The sequence below is a fragment of the Cottoperca gobio genome, chromosome 16, assembly GCF_900634415.1.
Source record: "Cottoperca gobio chromosome 16, fCotGob3.1, whole genome shotgun sequence".
Classification (NCBI taxonomy): Eukaryota; Metazoa; Chordata; class Actinopteri; order Perciformes; family Bovichtidae; genus Cottoperca; species Cottoperca gobio.
In genome coordinates, this window is record NC_041370.1 from 18,031,049 (window position 1) to 18,050,868 (window position 19,820).

Below are 19,820 nucleotides of genomic sequence, written 5' to 3' on the forward strand. Positions count from 1 at the left end.
TAAGCAGTATATGCTATATGTGGATATAATACATTCCTTGAAACCACCATTCAAATGCACAATATGAATGAAATTACAGAAATGTGAGCTGTTTTCTTGTATCATCAGACACAAACATAAAAAAAGATGCTGCTTATCACTGAAAAACTTTGACAAAGATACACAGAGACAGTTTGCTTGATGCACAGATTCACAGATTCAGAAACAATAAAGCAGATTTAACCCTTGATCCCCAGACCCGGTGGTCACAGGGGGATATATGGTGACAATCTGGTTCTGACCAAAACTTTAAATAAAGTCCAACTCTGTAACCGCAGTGATGCAGCACATCTTTGTTTAAAAGGACATTTTTTACATGATTTATTCATTGCCCTTTTGCTATAAGTACAGGCATCGTGTGACAGAAATAACACACAGTTTGGATTAATAATAAATGTGTCACAGAGACATTACATTTTGAAAAGTCTGTAAACAGTGGCATAAAAGACCTCTGCATTCGGATTTATGATGGTTTAACACAGTTCCATCAGAGAAAACTCGCAATATAAATACACTGGGGGGAAATGAAATATGCTCTTCTACTCCAATATATCCTCTTTAGATTTGTGTGTTGCGCTTGTAAATTCAAGGTGGAACAACAATGAACTTGATATATGAATCATAAAAACCTGTAATATAAACGGTTACGTTTTCAGAATAGTGTTTTATTCCTGGAAATGGTAAGTTCTTTTCACAGATAAAAACTTATTTTATGAAGAGACACACAAGTACACTATATCTTACCAGAGAGATTACAATCTAACACAAGGATGATTATGACAGACACTGCATGTTTAGAGATATAGTTTATATGATAATAACTTTTTACCCACAACCACAATATTTAGTGTTTGCCATTGAGAGTATATATTGGAGATCATGATCCTTGTTCAATGACAAAAGTTAGTATTTAGAGGAGAACACTGTACACAACTCAGATTTGCCATATTTGAAATGCAAACCAGCAAACTTCTGGTCTCCTAACCATTATAATACTTTTGCACTGATGTTTTGGACTATAATTAAAATATCTGCAACCCAGAGTGTTACGTCATCCTGTTTTCTTGAAGTCCCTCTCGGTGCCATGATTTCGTACCTGTTTGGTTGTATCAGCGTACTTGTGTGAAATCACGTGACTACATGAACCGAGCTATTTGATTTCACAAATCACGGCTGTAAATTAAACTGACTGACAGCAGCAATTCCCACTGTGGTTTGATAGCCATTCAAAATAAAATAAATCACTTTCAATTGCCATCATTTTTCTATTTTGCAATCTAAGGACACTATGGCTGTGTTGATATAATTCATCCTAATTCAATCCTATCCAGGGACCATGGCATTCACTGTTTTGAATTAGAGTTTGGGTTTCGATAACCTATTCCACCCAAATACTGTAAATAATGGTTAATGAAAAAGCCTGTAGGCAGATGACAGGTGAGAATTACCTTTGTTCGCCCATGACATAGTTAGCTGCAGAATGAAGGACAATGTAGCACATTACCTGCTCTCCACCTTTCACAGAGATTAAGGGACAAAACACTGACGAGAGGACTTGTTATGCATATTTAAATTTCCTTCATGGCCCATCTACTAACTTACTTATTATTGAGCCAAATAGAAAGTCATCTGAAAATGAATAGCCACAACTCTGTGATCTCACACTAAAGGGGAAATCACACTACTCAACTGAAGGACCTCGGCTATGCCCATAGATCACTAATCATGTTAATTACTGGATCTGCTTTTTAATGAAGTCAAGACAAATGATTCATCTAACTCTACTATATTTTGAAGAAATAATCCTTTTTAGCAATGCATGCATTGTTTGATCAATTAAGTCTATAATACAATTGCCTGAACTTTCTTTTCTCCCACTCAAAGTGAGAAAACAGTAGTGATGAATCACTTCACTTAAAATACTTCCTTAGCATGTGAGATGTGATCTAATTCACAAACACAGCCGAGTTTCAGTAAGAAACAACTTTCCAGGAATCACTGACAATCAATGACTCACAAATATATCACTTACACAAGCCTGCTGTCTGACTTTTTCTTTGCCTGTAGGCCTAATCACACAGTTTTGTTGAGGGAGCTCAGAGCCAATGAACTGCTTGCTGAATTTACACATGTAGGCTTCAATAACAAATTAAATGGCCAACAGCATAAGGGTTAGACAAAACAAGCCAGCTCTTGAGACTACTGACATTTGACAGACATACATTGTCTATTGATTGACTGCCAGTGTAATAAAAATGAAATCTTCTTGTTGAGTTTTTGTTTTTTTCACTGTTTATTATTGTTTTCTATTTAACATAATGTGACCATTGGAATAACCTCGCTTTTTGAGTAAATAAATGTATGGTAGCTCAAATAAAACACAGATTTCGTCTCTTGGAATTTACTTTCAGTTACTGTTTATTACTGATTGTGTGGACTATTTTAACGTGTTTTGTTTTTTTTGTATCTGTTTTGTGCCTGTTCTGTCTGCGGCTGGGGACAACTGGTGATATGAATGATGATGTTTGCATTTAAACTCTCAATGGTTCACCATGTGTATAGGTGAGAGAAATGATGCGCCTTTTCACAGTACAAGAGGTTTAATTTATGGAAAGGAATCGGATTTCCTTTTTGTAGTCCGCCGGAACTTCATTCAATTGTGTATTCATACTCGTGCCGTAGACATCGATTTTGGCTTGCTTTACTTTATTAAATCAACTAAAACTCACAACCAAGGCATGTAGTTACTATGGTAGATAAATCTACGCGTAGAAGTGTAAGAGCGACTTGAATTAAAGATTTACCAGATTACAGTTTCTATTTTAGACCACGGCAGGATATGTGAACACTGGAGGTGTTCTCCGGTCTATATAGATGCGCCGCCATCTTACATTTTCCAGTCTCTGCTGTTCCGGCCAAGTCATTATTGACTGACTGCGGAGGGAGTGGACGAGGGCTCCCCGCTGACGCTCGGCTTCACATTATCCTCGACTTTTTCCATTTCTGAGTGGTTTTACCCTGCAGGACCCGAGTGGACGGACTCGCTGTGTTGACAAGGGTAGGCTTCACCTTTCAAACTATCGACTCCACAGTGTCTCCCTCTCTTCTTGTCGGGCTCTCCCGAGTGCCAGCAGGAATGGAGACGGTTGTTGTGTACGGGCCGGCCGGGATGCTGCTGCTGCCGCAGCTAGCGAGCCAGCTGCTTTCACGGGAGATATTTGGGATATGCCAGCCACCGCCTAATGGGAACATATTAATTGTACTGACAATACTAATTGTACTTTATGATAGCGTGGTGTCGGTGTTTGGTAACCTAGACAGTTAGTTAACATTAGCTAGATGAGTCCGATGGATTTCATTGCTTTTATTTATTCGCGATTTGGGAGAAAACGCCGCTGTTGTGTCCTCGCGTGTGTGAATAGTTGCCGTTAGTGAACGTTAGCTGTGGTTAGTTAGCTAAACTACTATTAGCCCTCTTGTGATGGCTCACATTCCTCTATTCTGACTCATGTTTGCTCGACTTGAGTTTCGCCTTTTGGTCGCTTGTTTTCGCAGCTGGTTTAGCTGAACAGACTTTAATATGGGGTGAAGATACGCGCATGTGAAGCTCTGTATATCGTGGTTGTGTGTTTAGTTTAACATGTTAAGTTAGCAAACGTTAATTAACATCACGTAAACTGGTGATGTAGGTTAATGCAAACCTCTTGGCTGAAGTTTAGTTGGAACTTCGTAAAACTGAAAGCCATTAAAACTTCTATGTGAAATCGAGCTCGTAACCAACACAGTCGCTCCAAACTCGTATTAATGGCTTTCTTTTTTGTTTATTATCAGTTCATATCCCGTGTGATATTTTTTCCACTCGTCCTTTTAAACAAAGACCGACAAATTCCTCGCAGCCACTGTGCTCCGGGAGGAAGACGAGGAGGAGCCACAGTGTGAAATTTGAGTCGGTGGTGTTGGAAAGTCAGGGCAGCTGTGGGGACAGGGGCTGCCGATCCCGCAGAACACTATTTGGATAGTTAGTAAGTGTTGTTCTGTTTTTTTATTGTTATTTGTTATATTGGGTGTTTACTTATCCGCATTGTCCCTTTGCACAGCCAGATGTTTGGCTGCGGGAGAGGGACAGGCGGGTCACTACTTAGAGAAGTTGGACTTTACGCCATCCTGCCGATACTGGGAGGAAGCGGATGGCTTCAGTTGAGGTTCTTTGTATGTGGTTTAGTGGTTTAGTGACACAAGACAATGTGGTGGTGATATTTTACACGCCATTGATTTATGTTTCATTGGAGATGGAGAGATTTCACGGCGGGTGGAGGATGTTGACATCTCACCCAGCGGCTCCAGATTTTATTTTTGTACGATCTCTGCAATTAAACTGTTTGTATTTTGATTTGATAATAAGACAATTACTGACCTAATACCACCAGTCTCTAGTGTTTCATGCCCCAGAAATAGCTGCATAGCCTTTGGCTTTTTGGTTTGTTTTTAAATGGGTTACATATTGTGTTTGTGCATTTCTGTGGTCCCTCGGTGAAATCCCCGATCAGATTACAAAATGGAACAAGAACCGACTAACCTGCCATCTCGTCAGCAAAATGATCTTTCTAACGGAGCATTGCATCTTTTTAGACGGAAGCGTGGGTGTAGGCTGAGACCGGTTGTGGTATGTTTTGAGGTGATCCATTTGCAAGAAGACTTACCATGAAGCTTTCCAGTGGCGTTGCTATTACCGAATACTGTAAATGTTCTCTTTCTAACAACCCGCTCAGCATTTACTTAGTACTTTTGTAGGTCTGGAGCAGATTTGTAATGTACACATTTATAGTGTTCATTTAGATTTTTACAGAAATACGTTTCTGCTAAAAAAAAATCGCCTATGTCCTCATGAAAAGTCAATTAAAAAGATTAATCATGTTGTATAAATAAAGGTTCAGGTTAACTTCTATTAGCGATGGATTATTCCAAGCTATTGACTTTTTAAAGCAATAAATCTTTTTAGGATTTTTATGTGTTTCTGTATTAATTGTAACCTATTCAATCTATTTTTCCCCTTTTGAAATAGATTTTGATAATTGGGACAGAACAAGGGAAAAGTCACCATGTGGAGCTCCTGTTTCTCCATAGGCATCCATCCCTTTGCAGTTAAAAACATAGACCAAACACTGCAGCGGCTGCAGGCATTGAGCATTGTTGGCAGCCAGCAGAGTGCTGCTGACCCTGCACATTACATGGCTAACACCGAAGCCTGTGGCAGCTCCTGTGTCTCTGCTTGTGCCGATAATACCGCTCGTTTGGTTCATTAACTCGTATGGATGTATTGAACTCGGTGGTTTTTCTTGTTTCTTGAGGAAATGGACTGCAGGAGTTTAGATGGATTTAGCTTTTTTGAAGTCCTGTTCTCGATGCATTCTTTTTTTTTTTTTTTCAACACAAGTGCTGTGTATTTTCAACAAATTAATTGTGTAGTTATTTTAATGCCACAGCATGCTAGGAAGAGTCTGTCAAATTAAACCACAGATATCTGCAGGCCAAAAGAGTGAAATGCAATTTCAGAGGAAGTGTTTCATAAACTGATAACTTTTTTAAAATGGTAATATATGATACTGTCTTCTTTGGACCAGGTAAGCCTCAGGGCTCACCTGAACTCACTTCGTTGCTCAAATTTGCTGACAAAATGGCTTTTTTTCCTTTTTCATTGAGAGAAAGTAGTATGATTTTTTTTGAGTGTTACTGTATTTGCAATCTCATCTGATAAAAGGTGTTTAGAGATGCAAGATTTCCCACATGGCTTACATATTTCTTTACGCTTGCTTAGCTAGCTTCTGATGTGTTTAGATAATTGGTTAAACTTTGGCATTTTATGCTGTAGGTGTCACTGTGGACCTGTAATAACCTACTAGTCACCTCCTATTTTTTTGGGGGGGGGGGGGGGGGCTAGAATGAAGTCATGTCATGATGGTTATCAGTCATCTGGTTTTGTGCCTAATCCTGATTGAGTTGCACGCTGTGCAATGTAGCACAATCTACATGTGGGGAAACCCTGACGGTTCAAAAGTGCATGCCCTGTAAGTTGCTTGCAGGACATTTATTCATTGTTGAAATGTTTTCTTGATTTTTATATATTATACTTTTGTCAGTGTTACTATCAAGCTCCCATCTGTGCTTTGTCCAGCTCTTTCTACAAATGTTAACAGTTGTATTCCCTGTGCTCTGGATTGAGCCAGCCTAATGGACTGCATTGGTTCCTTTTTTATGTTTGTCATTCACACATAATGAACTCTGGCTCTCCATATGAACACCACGCTTTTCATTACTATATTGAGGGCAGTGAAACGGACTGAAGTACATTATTCCTGGCCGTTCTGTTCTGGAACAATAAGCCTGTCATTTTAGTGTTGACCTGGGACAGTAGAGCTGTGATTACACTTCACTTCATGGGGTTTTGTGTACGTGTGTGCATTTACTTTCGTCTTTGCCAAGCAGAAGAAAATGCTTGTTTGATGGATCTCTCCAAGCATGTGACATTCTGTACCTCATTTCATCCAACATACTGCTGAAGACTGTAACTGGTGTGTCACTCATTAGTCATCTGGTTTAAATTGTATGGCTTTTAACTGGACCATGCACAACTCTACATATTGGATTTCACATCGGACTTCAAAGAAACCTCGTGTTCAGATTTTTTTGTGGCCAGGCTGCTAGCCTGATATCAAGGAGCTCTTACTGTAATGAGTTTTTTGTGTTAACGGTCAGAGCCTGACTTTAGGGTAAGACTGCTATTTGTGCCTCCCAATTGGAGACCAGACTTTGCTTATTTGCCCATCAAAAAAAACTCACCGGCCCAGTTTCCAAGCCAGATGTAAAAAGACCCACATTTTCCACCAGCGTGAATGATAAATGGTTCCACTGTGCGCTTTGATTGTATGTTTGATTTGTATGGCACATATGGCTCTCATTAGGGCAGGGCTAGGTTATGTGAGGGCAGGCCTACAAAGCTTGGGAGGATGGTGTGTGAACAGTGAATTAGAGTTGGTGCGTGTGTGGTTAAAAGCAGCAGTCTTGGAGCCTGACTCAAGATTGTGTTTTAATGACACAGCTGAGCTGGGGTGGTGTGGGTGTGAAAGGATGGAAGTAGTTTAGTTATCCATGAGTGCATTTGCATATTTGGCAGCCATTTATCTCCACAAACTCCTACCCATTCATTGGCCCTCATGCCACTACAATACCTGGCTGCTGTGTATGTCTGTAAGTCCACTTCTGTTTGTAGGCCGTTCAGTCTTGTCTTTTGTACTTTATAATTTTAATTTGATTCAATTATATCTTTTAATTCTTCTTTATTTAGAGTGTTTTCAGACGGATATTAAAAAGTCCCTAAGTAAAGGCTAATAAACTTGTAATAACAAGTGAGACACTGCAATGGTGATCTTAAACATCTGTTTGTAATCTCAAGTAGTGTATTGAATCCTTGCAGGACTTTCAAACCATTAGCAAAAACTAAATACTTTTACATTTTAGTAGAGTTTTCTATTACAACAAAGTGACTACAGGGTCAATTGCAGTTAATCAAACTCTGCAAGACTGTCTGCCGAAGAAAGAAAAAGGTTTAGTAAAAGTAATGAAAAGGTTTAGATGGGGGCGGGGGGGGGGGAAAAGAACCTCTATCTTTTTGATATGTGAAAGATAGTGAACTGTGTTTTTGCTGCTCAGGAAGACCAATGAGGTTAGTCCCTACAGAAACAATCAAGGCACTACATCAGAAAATATTCAGACATGCAGCCTACAGCAGCTAGCCCTAAACCGTAACATCATTGGCTAATGTTAATGCACTGTCTCTGGCTGACTTGATGATCTCTCTGGCAGAACCCTGTATTTCCTGCGCAGTATGAATCATTTGCCAACTAATGGGTTACTTCAGTTGCAGAAGTTCTTTATTTCATTGTTTTAATTCTATTACAACCTCGAAAATCAGAAATAATGTCCCTACCTATAAAACTCGGCATGTCTCTGGATGATCGCACAGAAATATCAAATTAGATTTTCTGTGGACCTTAAAAACGTTTTATGTTGTTGCTGCATAGTCAGATTTTGAATCAAACACATTGACTTTCCATGGGATCAAACCAAAACAACAAAATCCTGTCATTAGTAATATTAGTTCAAGGCTTGCAGACACAAGGTTAACGTATTCAGTGTGTAATGTCAAACTAGTGTCTTCATGTGTTTTCTCAATGGATGGACACAAATGTGGACACAACAGTATCCTTGTCAAAGGAAGGTGGGTCATATGAAGGCTTTTGGTTGCTTTTTAAAGAATTGGTGGCAGTGTATATTTTCATGTGGACTGTAGATGTGCAGCAGACTTACTGTCAGCAGGTCTGTGGTTTTAACTCCGTTAGTTCATTGCAGAAAAGTTGTCACCTCTACTTCCTCTAGAAAGGTATGAATCAGTTCATGGCTCTTTTGCTCTTTACTTTCCTCCAGTATGCCCGTTTAGTTTTAAAGCATGTCCAAACTGGTGTGACATGATTGAAAAGGATTTGGCCTCTATTTCCCTGTAGGATTCATCTTGGAATAACCACAGATGGGTTATAAAAGGGCTCGAAGAAAGGATTTCTGATTACTGATATACAGCCCCGGTTTCTGTCTCATTTTAGCCGGGATTTCTCCTGCGTTTTTCCCCATTTCCTGTTTTTTGTGTGTTGCTGTCATAACATTTATCTTCGACTATGAATTGGAAATACCTCTGTTATAAATGTTCCTTGTTTTTTCCCTCCTGAATTAATCCCTTCTCTCTCGCTCTACCTCTCTCCTGCCATTGCCAGTGTTTACTTTCCTGCAGAGTGGTTTCAGCTTCAAAGTCAGCACAAGAATGCGTATGCCCTCCCCCCTCCGCATTTTTTTTCCTTCTCCCCACCCAATGCTCCACTTCCCCTGTCCTTCCTCACCTAAATAGCATATAGCTGCTACACTTAATGGTGGCTTTGTGTGTCAGCTGCGGCTTTAAAAGAAGAGGAAATCCAAGAAAGGGAGGAGGCAGGAAGAGAAAAAGGCACTGGAAAGTCACTTGTCTGGACCATTTTTTTTGAACACTGCCATTAATTCCGAACAGTTTTTTTGCTGTTAGTTCTGCTGAGATCTTTTTTGTCAAAGTAAAATGGCTGATGTTTGACTGCAAGGAAAGGGGACTGGCAGTGAGCAGGGTGGCGGGTTGGGATGATGGAAGGCGAGATGCTGCAGAGGCAGTTTGACTGACTGCTTTATCCCCCATTTCAGATCAGGAAGCTGTGTCGGCCGCGGTTTGAGAAAGGAACATGGCTTCCCAGGGTGAGCTAATAGTTTTCAGACACGCACTGAAACTCTTTCACCTCCTCGCTCTCTCCAGCTTTTATTTCATCATTTGTCTGCACCTCTCACTCACACACTAGTATTAAATATATAAAACTTTGTAGCATTTCAAAACTGCGTCTCCTTCTGGTACAGATTTATGTTCTCATTAGAGCAAAGTGAATTGGTTATTGATTTCAATGTGAAATCAAACTTTGTTTGTAAAGGCCTTTACTGGTAAATCACACATCATTATAGATGACACTTTGGGGAAATAATGGCATGAGAAGCAGGTTAGAATCCATTTATTGCAGTGGCTACTACATTTAGGTTATTAATCTGAAACTGGATTAGCGTAATAATTATTCAAATATAATGAGAAAATAATATATAGATTTTAGAAATTACAAAGCTGGTTTCTGTGCATTATGTCGTCATTTGACAAAATGTAAACATGAATTTCATGTGGATTACCAATTTGCACATGTTAACCTCTTAGTATACTCTGCTACTGCAAAGTTCGTTAGACTGACTTTTCCAAGAGTTTTTCCTTCTTGCTGATTCATATTTTCGTATTCTCTTGTCTTGTTTTAGCTGATCTGATGGAGCTAGACATGGCCATGGAGCCAGACCGTAAGGCGGCAGTCAGTCACTGGCAGCAACAGTCTTACCTGGATTCAGGCATCCATTCAGGGGCCACCACAACTGCACCCTCCCTCAGTGGGAAGGGCAACCCAGAGGAAGACGATGTGGACAACCAGGTCATGTATGAGTGGGAGCAGGGCTTCAACCAGAACTTCGCCCAGGAACAAGTACAAGGTAGGTCATAATACTCTGTACTATTGTTTTATCTTTTGAGGGAAATATGTTTATTGTGCACAACATCTATGACATCCCAGCTTGAGATCCAAAATAACAAAACAACTGTTCCTCTGTGCCTTGTAGACATCGATGGTCAGTACGCCATGACACGTGCCCAGCGGGTGCGTGCAGCAATGTTCCCAGAGACTCTTGAGGAGGGCATGCAGATCCCTTCCACACAGTATGATTCAGCAAACCCCACCAATGTTCAGAGGCTGGCAGAGCCCTCGCAAATGCTCAAACATGCCGTGGTTAATCTGATCAACTACCAAGATGACGCTGAGCTGGCAACCAGAGCCATACCAGAACTTACCAAACTACTCAATGATGAGGACCAGGTAGGTGCTCATGAAAACTGTGGCTTAGTATTGGCTCTGAATGGTTTTTCCCTTCGGTTGGTCATTTCCTAACATTTGTGCCGGTCTCCTCCAGGTCGTAGTAAACAAAGCAGCAGTGATGGTCCATCAGCTTTCAAAGAAAGAAGCTTCTCGCCACGCCATCATGCGCTCCCCTCAGATGGTGTCCGCTATTGTCAGGACCATGCAGAACACAAACGATGTGGAGACTGCCCGCTGCACCGCAGGAACACTACACAACCTGTCCCATCACAGAGAGGGCCTGCTGGCTATTTTCAAGTCTGGAGGAATACCAGCTCTAGTTAAAATGCTTGGGTATGTGAAAGCAGGACAAAGGGAAACTTGATTTGCAAAGTTTTTCATGGGTTTCCATTTATTTGATTTACTGTAGTTCACCAGTGCAGGAAGGCAGGAAGCTGTTTGGTGGGAAGTTTCCACTGTCTGTGGTCTGAAACATAACCAGAGTTATTCCAATCAAGAGTTTTGAACAACATAAGCATCTTTTTGTTTTCTTAAGTAGCTACCTGATGATGCAGTTGCCCATTAATTGTTAGAAACATGAGATTGTAACCCATTAAAGGGAGAGAAAGGACCATTTTGAAAAGCCTAATCTAATACATTTGTAGTTGTGGTTATTTCCCAGTGGGACAGTAATCTAATATTTTGTTTGTTCTACAGTTCACCAGTGGACTCTGTCCTGTTCTACGCCATTACCACCCTCCACAACCTCCTCCTGCACCAGGAAGGAGCCAAGATGGCTGTCCGTTTAGCTGGGGGTCTACAGAAAATGGTGGCGCTGCTCAACAAGACCAATGTCAAGTTCTTGGCCATCACCACTGACTGTCTCCAGATACTGGCATATGGAAACCAGGAAAGCAAGGTGAGGAATCAGTGGGAGGGAGGTGTGGGGTCAGAAGGTATGCAGTGTTAAAACGTGGTAACACGCATGTATAAAATGTTGCGTTTTGAGTTCATCTACTTGTGTTAAATTGGTCACTGTTTGATACAACATTAAAACACTAACCTTGTTGTGCTTTCTCTGTGTAGTTGATAATCTTGGCCAGTGGTGGCCCCCAGGCATTGGTCAACATCATGAGGACTTACACTTATGAGAAGCTGTTGTGGACCACAAGCCGTGTTCTTAAAGTTCTTTCAGTCTGCTCCAGTAACAAGCCTGCCATTGTAGAAGCTGGTATGTTTGGCTTCCTTAAAATTAGTGTTTGAATGTCATTATATGTACTGCTTATTCATGAGATGCATATATAACAGAAAACACTGCAATGCAAACAGCTAAGTGAAATAACCGAAACATTTAGCGTTTGGAAATGTATTGTGATTACTCACATGTGTAACTTACTTTCTTTTCCCCCATCTTTGCTCTTCTGTCCAGGAGGCATGCAGGCTCTGGGACTCCACCTGACAGACCCCAGCCAGAGACTGGTGCAGAACTGTCTTTGGACTCTCAGGAACTTATCAGATGCTGCCACCAAACAGGTGATGGTAACTGCCCCTTATACAACACAGAAATATTATTTTATCAGTCAAACAGTTAAAAATAAGACTCCCAGAGCCGACTTCCCTCTGTGCTCATTTAAAAAGCATTTCTCAGTAGAGAGAAACTCTTGTACTCCTTCTCCAAGGTGTTGATACTGTGAACCATTGTTTCATGCCAACTTCACAATTGTGTCTGCAGGAGGGAATGGAGGGTCTCCTTGGAACTCTGGTCCAGCTGCTCGGCAGTGACGACATTAATGTGGTGACATGTGCCGCTGGCATCCTGTCTAACCTGACCTGTAACAACTACAAGAACAAGATGATGGTCTGCCAGGTGAGAACACGCGTTCATTTACAGTTGTTTTTACAGTCATTTAATTATGTGTGTGTGTGTGAATTTTATAAAGTTGGTTTAATAAACTATATATATTCATTTCTTTTTACGTTTGAATATTATCCACCCAGTAAAAGAGAATCGCTGATGTAGACATTAATCTTTCACGCAATATATTCCTCTGTAGGTTGGAGGTATTGAGGCGTTAGTTCGCACAGTGCTTCGAGCTGGAGACAGAGAAGACATCACAGAACCAGCTATTTGTGCCCTGCGTCACCTCACATCTCGACACCAGGACGCTGAGATGGCACAGAATGCTGTCAGACTGCACTACGGCCTGCCTGTGGTCGTCAAACTACTGCATCCGCCATCACACTGGCCGCTCATTAAGGTACACACACTGCCAGCAGCAGTCAACCACATAAGCAGCTCTTCATACTGTTCTTGTAGTGCTGTTTACACCTGACAATGCCTTGAATGTAAAATAATGGCCAAACCTGGCACAGTATTTTACTTCAGTAGCTTTGGGTCTCTCGAGGCTGAATGTTATGTTGTACATTGAGAATGCACCGTGTTTCTGCTAGAAGTTGATCAAACCTGTAGCACCTCTGCAAATGATGCTCGTAAAACCCTCCTGGGTGACCAGTGCTGGCCTTTAGTTTATTTTAGTGTATTTGTAATGATGGATGCAGAAAACAAGCATTTTCTGCATTTACGAGCAACAGTTTTGTTCTCGTCACTGGATTGAGTCCAAACTAGTCCCACATTACAAACGGCTCAAATTTTGGATCAGTCTTTACTTTTCATTTTAGTGTTTTTACATTCATATGAACTATTGCTCTTCTAATACTTACTTTGCTACCCTTTTGTAACTCTGTTTTGCTATATACTCTAAGCTTTTCTCTGAGCTTTATTTGTATAGCACCTTTCATACAAGAAGTGCAGCCCAAAGTGCTTCACAGCAGAAACATAACAATTAGTACAGAATAGACAGAATAAGAACATTTACAGTACAATAATCTCAGTGTTGATGTAAATGAGTCTGAAGTACCATTATAAAAGTAGCAGAATTAAAATTGTATAAAAATAGCTGAAATAAAATATACATTTATTATTACCTAAAGTTGAAATTTTAAATGAGCCTTAATTGACATAAGTATGTAAATATTTTTGTCTCTCAGGCAACAGTTGGTCTGATCCGTAACCTGGCTCTGTGCCCTGCAAACCACGCTCCTCTGAGGGAACAGGGAGCCATCCCCAGACTGGTTCAACTGCTGGTCAGAGCACACCAAGATACACAGAGGCGCACCAGCATGGGAGGCACGCAGCAGCAGTTTGTGGTGAGCACACACACACACACACACACACACACACACACACACACACCCTGCCTGCTAATCTTAATAGTCTTAAAGGGCTCCCTAAAGTTTTAACTTGACTAATTGAGTGTTTGTGTCATTAGGAGGGAGTTCGTATGGAGGAGATTGTGGAGGGCTGCACAGGTGCACTTCACATCCTGGCCAGAGACGTCCACAACAGAATAGTCATCAGAGGACTAAACACCATTCCACTCTTTGTACAGGTAAAACACTAAACTGCCTCGCCACGCTCTGTTCTTGTTGTCTTGCAATCGTGTCAAAATACATAGAAATAAACTTTGAGTAATGTAAATAAATAATTATAGGTGCCAGATTAAATAACAATGGATAAAAAATGTCAATGTTGAAAGTCACGTTGAGTTGGTTTTGAAAAAGTTACATTTATTGCACCACCTGTTGTGGTGGTGTTTGTGTTCTTGCACTCATGTATCTCTGCTAATTGCATCTTTAGTGAGTACACTGGAGGCTGAGAATTTGTTTTTCTGTTTGTGTGCAGCTGTTGTATTCTCCCATTGAGAACATCCAGCGTGTAGCAGCAGGCGTCCTTTGTGAGCTGGCTCAGGATAAAGAGGCAGCTGAGGCCATCGAGGCTGAGGGAGCCACCGCCCCACTCACAGAGCTATTGCACAGCCGCAACGAAGGAGTCGGTATGTTCACAAACGCACACTAATTTACATTAGGGCTACTCTTCAGTTATGCACATGTTCAGAAGTGACATGTGGAGCAACTTTTATGTTGTAACTTTTTTATTATCGAGGCAACTCCTGTCTTCTCTGGGACAGCTGTAGCATTGCTTTATTTGTAGGAAGTTGCTCTTTGACTAACCTGTCAACCCTCCATCTTCCCTCAGCCACCTACGCTGCAGCAGTTTTGTTCCGTATGTCGGAGGACAAACCCCAGGACTACAAGAAACGCCTCTCAGTAGAACTCACCAGCTCGCTCTTCAGGACAGAACCAATGGCCTGGAACGAGGTATGAATCTGCTCAGTTTGTAAACCAGAGGTTTTCAAAGTGCGAGTTCAGCCTCCCCAGTGGCTCCAAGCTGTTTCAGAAGGGGCTTATTGAATGGAATTGAAAGATTATGACTTTTAACTTTTAAAGGCTGTCACATAAAATAGCCTAAATGTGTATGATTTGGTTAAAGGGTTTAGAGATGCACTAGTTTGGGGGAATATTACTGTTTTACCTGGACTCAGAAGCCAGTAATGTAATATTAGGCTATGTTGGCTCAATTGTTGAGTGCCTATGGGATCAAATTATTTTAGTTTCAATATGTAAATAAAAGTCTGCATAATAAACTGGTTTTATTGAAACTGCTGTCACTCTGCTCATTCTCATGTGTTGTTTGTATTGCTCTGCAGACCGGAGACCTGGGATTGGACATTGGAGCTCAGGGAGAGCCTCTGGGCTACAGACAGGAAGGTAAGTCACCTCTTCACCTCTTGGTGGCTGGGACACTCCCAGGAGAAACGCATGGGGGGACAGATTTGTCACATAACAGAGCAGCTAGGCTGCAACTAAAACAACTAGCTGGTTTGTCTTTTACTAACTGCGCGACTCGGTCCTTCATATTTTATTCATTCCTTTAAAGTTTGAACCCATGGACCTCCTGTGATGACACAACTAAATGTTGTCCAATGACTGAGCGCCATCTGTCCATCGTTATACTGCTGATGACAGGATTGGCTGTTTTTAAAGGTCATGATAAACGGGCAACTTGACACAGTGGTAAAGGGCAATAATGCTTTCAAGTTAAGGATGGAGATAGATGTTTCCCTGCTGTTGGGATAACACAGGTGGCTCTAAGAAGTACAATACTGCTGCTTTTAGTTATTGTCACAGTTGACCTTGGACTGTGTACTGATCAATAGATTGAGGGGCGAGGCACCAGCACTAACTGCTTTAATTGGCTCTGCGCCAATTTGTGTTCTGTGTCGTGTTACGTTTGAATGATAATACTACTGTGTGAAAAGCTTGGTTTTTTTAACATGCTTCTAACAACTGCTCTGCTTCCCCTGCCTCTGCTCCATCCACTCCTTCCTCCCCCAGACCCAAGCTACCGTTCCTTCCATTCGGGGGGTTACGGAGGGGACTCAATGGGCATGGAGCCCATGATGGATCATGACCTGGTTGGGGTCCACCACCCTGGCCAGGACTACCCCCCTGTTGAGGGGCTGCCTGACCTGGGACATGCCCAGGAACTGATAGAGGGCCTGCCACCTGGCGACTCCAATCAACTGGCCTGGTTTGATACCGACCTGTAAATACCAAGACCAACATTACACTACACTTTCTACTAGGTAAGAACATCTTCACAGTAGCCTTGTGTTGGCCGAAATGTATGAGAGGCATTTTTTGGGCAAGATGTAAAAGTAGAAGCATGGTGGGAGGTTTTTTGTCTGGATGAAATGGCTGAGAGGGGAGGAGGGGAGAGGATTCACTCACTGAGGCTGCTGCATGTTCAGACTGTTCCTAATTGCAAAGCTGTGTGATGTGGTGTGTGTGTGATGTTACTTGGTGTTTAATGTGTGTGTGGTCTTTACAAACGGCAGTGCCCTGTCTCCTTCCTCTCACCTCCTGTTTTTCCCCTCATTCCTCTTGTCTTTTTTTCACCGTCTCTCCTCCCTCTGCAGCTGTATCATGTGATCTGGATGAACCTGCATCGTGATTCGCCCATATGGAGGAGGCGGGGTTTCAGAAAGTGCCTGAAGAAGACTCAACAACAGCAAGCAGAGTTTCCTGTCTATGGGAACTCCATTGGGACAAACTAGATTTAAGTGCAGTTCTGTTCTCTCAGCCTGATGGAGGGCTGACTTCAAATCCTGACATGACACACAGATTTTGATCTCAACAGTTTTTTGAAAAACCCTTTTTATGTACTTTGTTTTCCATTTTTACTTCATTTGTTTGTGTTACTTTTTTATTTTTTTCCTCATGTCTGTAATGGTACAAACTGATTCTAGCTTGCTTTTTTTTCATTATCCTGAATTATGATATTCATCTCTTGTTTTTGCAGTCCCTTGTATTTTAAGTCTCTGGTAGTGTTGCGTTTTTTTTAGTGGTAATGCTCCATCCAAGAAAAGAATCTGATCACATTTTAAATGGTGTCCAAACACTAAAGTTAATCAGTTGAATTGTATTCTGATGATCAAGTGTAACATTGTGTAGCTTTTGTATAAAAAAAACATGAATTGGAAATCATGGTCCAAATATCAAGCTATTTTCTTGCTTTAAAGGTGGACACTGATGTGTCTCTGCTGTTCCAAAGGGGGTGTAGCTGACCTAGCTGGATGGGTGTGGCTGTGGAATGACGGGGTGGAGGAGGGCTCTTATTGGTCTGTTGTTACTAAGGGGTGGGGTAGTGGGAGGAGCTGGTTGCTGTAGCCTGCTGTGTTCTGAAACAATAAAATGGACTGTCATTTCACCTGGACGCCTCCACGTCTCATTTCACCAACACCTTACATCCACGAGGACACGTTGTACAGCAAGACGACTTAAAAATATAATTTAATTAAACATTTTGTATAAAAGGTTCTTTACATGGAATTCAAAGCACATCTATGATTGAGGGGTTACCTCCATGCGGCTCTGAACATATCGGTGGCGGTGCCAGTGGCTAGCAGCTAATGTTGCTAACTGTTTAGCTGAGGGGAACAACGTGTATCGGCAGTAAATGCCTTTGAGTGTAGAGCTGCGGCCGTTAGCTAGTCAAGCTAGTGTCATACGCAGCCGGACAGGCTGCTCTCTTAATGCTCTGAATGCCATATATAGAACTTTTTATTTTTATAAAAGTAAGTAATACATTCATTGTAACACTGGCTCAAATAATAATTTTTACTTGGGAAGGTTCCTAACCGAGTGAAATGACCCAGAAGTATCTAAGTGGCAGCCGTGATAAGGGCTGGTTGAATTCTTTAAATGCTTCCTTTAGCATAGGGTACACTGGAGCAGGGGTTCCTAAACTTTCTGTGGCCAAGGCACACCAAAGACCAAGCCAAAATCTCAAGGCACACCTGAGTTCATATCTGGGCAAAATCCCCTCTATAACACAAAGTATCACTGTTATCACTCTGTGAACATTTATTTAGCCTAGTCCTTGTAACAAGCTATTCTCCTTCACACTAGCAGAGAGCCTTTGATGTGTCACACTCTAATATTTCCCACCACGCGCAAATGGCTAAAACGGGTTCGCTTTGACAGATTTACTTTAAAATGTTATTTATATGTAGGCCAAATAATGTTTCTATATTGTGAAATAAGTGTGTAGGACAAAGTATCGATACAGTTTTCACATTGAACAGGTGCTCTTTTATTAAATAAACTAAACTCTTGTATGTAATGTATCTCATTTATGTGCACGTTTCAGTTGCTTCGCGTATTTACATTCTCTGCTCTGCTTCGTGAGGGGCGGAGCTCCGCTTCTGAACACGCGCGAGCGCACACACTTAGAGCCAGAGACCGAGTTGAGAAAAGGTAAGATCTGCGCCACGCACGGACCTAATCCAGCCCAGGCAGCACCCCGCAGAGCAGTAAACCTAGGGGAAACACTGAAGTAAATAAAAAATCATTCATAACCTTGTGTACAGTTAAATGCAATAATAATAATACATTAGATTTGTATAGCGCTTTTCTAGAAACTCAAAGACTCAATAGGCCTAATTGTTTCAAAATCTCATGGCACACCAGTGTGCCGCGGCACACCATTTGGGAACCACTGCACTGGAGCATCCTTTACCAAAGGAAAGGATCTAATGCCGTCCCACAATACATTTAAAGCGACTGCAGGACAAAGTCAATAACAGTCGCCATCGCATAATTGTATGTAGCACTAGTGCAAGTCAGATTCTTAGTTGTCTTTGCTGTCTTTATGAATTCTGTCATCTTTGTAAAAGAGAAGTGATTATAAAAAAAAAAACCAGCCCATTATTTTGCCTAATTATTTTTCTTGACTATTCCAGAGAGCTTTTCACTGTATCCCACAACTTTTTACACATAGACTGTGGGACATGGTAGAAATAGAACAACTGGTTGATATTATTCGCACGACCAAGCTAATTGAATTTGACCGGTCTCATACCTGCTGTTTACACGTTTCACATTAGTATGTGGTATTAGCTGTATACAGCAACTAAGAAGCAACAGTCTTTGATGAGCAACCAGTCAGACTGAAAAAAAGGTAAAGGCATATTTCTTAAACTATATTTCAACTCTCTCTCTCTCTCTCTCTCTCTCTCTCTCTCTCTATATATATATATATATATATATATATATATATATAGTATTGTATATATATACAGTATATATATATATATATATATATATATATATACAGTATATATATATACTGTATATATATGTATATACAATGTATATATATACAGTATACATATATATATATATATATATATATATATACACTGTGTATATATACTATATATATATACTATATATATATACTGTATATATATGTATATACAATGTATATATATACAGTATACATATATATATATATATATATACACTGTGTATATATACTATATATATATACTATATATATATACTGTATATATATATAGTATATATACACAGTGTATATATACACTGTGTATATATACTATATATATATACTGTATATATATATAGTATATATATACAGTATATATATATATATATATATATATATATATATATACTGTATATATATATATATATAGTATATATATAGTATATATATATATATATATATATATATATATATATATATATATATATATATATATATATATATATATACACAGTATATCAGTGGGTCTGTGCCGAACAGTTTTCAGACCGCAAAAGTACCTTGTGACAACACAGCTGTGAGCCTCAGTTTAACACATCAAATGACAGCCTGGTAGCGATGGGAGAACTAATGCTCTACCAACTGTGAAAACAAGTGTCCACATCACCTGCGGAGGCTGTGCAGTTTGGCAGGAGACACTTCTTGAGAATGATTTAAATTGTTGATAGTATCATGTGGTAAATTATATT

General features: G+C 40.5%; 1 protein-coding gene across 2 annotated transcripts; it reads left to right on the top strand.

The window, feature by feature from the left end:
- The first annotated feature begins 2,929 nt into the window (after window positions 1–2,929).
- Window positions 2,930–17,049, top strand: LOC115021103 (catenin (cadherin-associated protein), beta 1). Of its 2 annotated transcripts, none has more exons than XM_029451262.1 (17): window positions 2,930–3,097; window positions 9,313–9,363; window positions 9,958–10,182; window positions 10,309–10,562; window positions 10,657–10,895; window positions 11,259–11,460; window positions 11,628–11,772; window positions 11,971–12,080; window positions 12,274–12,408; window positions 12,596–12,799; window positions 13,590–13,748; window positions 13,871–13,990; window positions 14,284–14,434; window positions 14,638–14,759; window positions 15,149–15,209; window positions 15,837–16,087; window positions 16,421–17,049. In XM_029451262.1, the coding sequence occupies exons 2-16, from the start codon at window positions 9,351–9,353 to the stop codon at window positions 16,049–16,051; spliced, it is 2,355 nt and encodes a 784-aa protein (XP_029307122.1). In that variant the 5' UTR covers window positions 2,930–3,097; window positions 9,313–9,350; the 3' UTR covers window positions 16,052–16,087; window positions 16,421–17,049. The 2 variants fall into 2 exon arrangements, with proteins under 2 accessions (XP_029307122.1, XP_029307123.1); XM_029451263.1 differs by having other exon boundaries at window positions 2,931–3,097; window positions 11,971–12,074.
- Window positions 17,050–19,820: the final 2,771 nt, after the last annotated feature.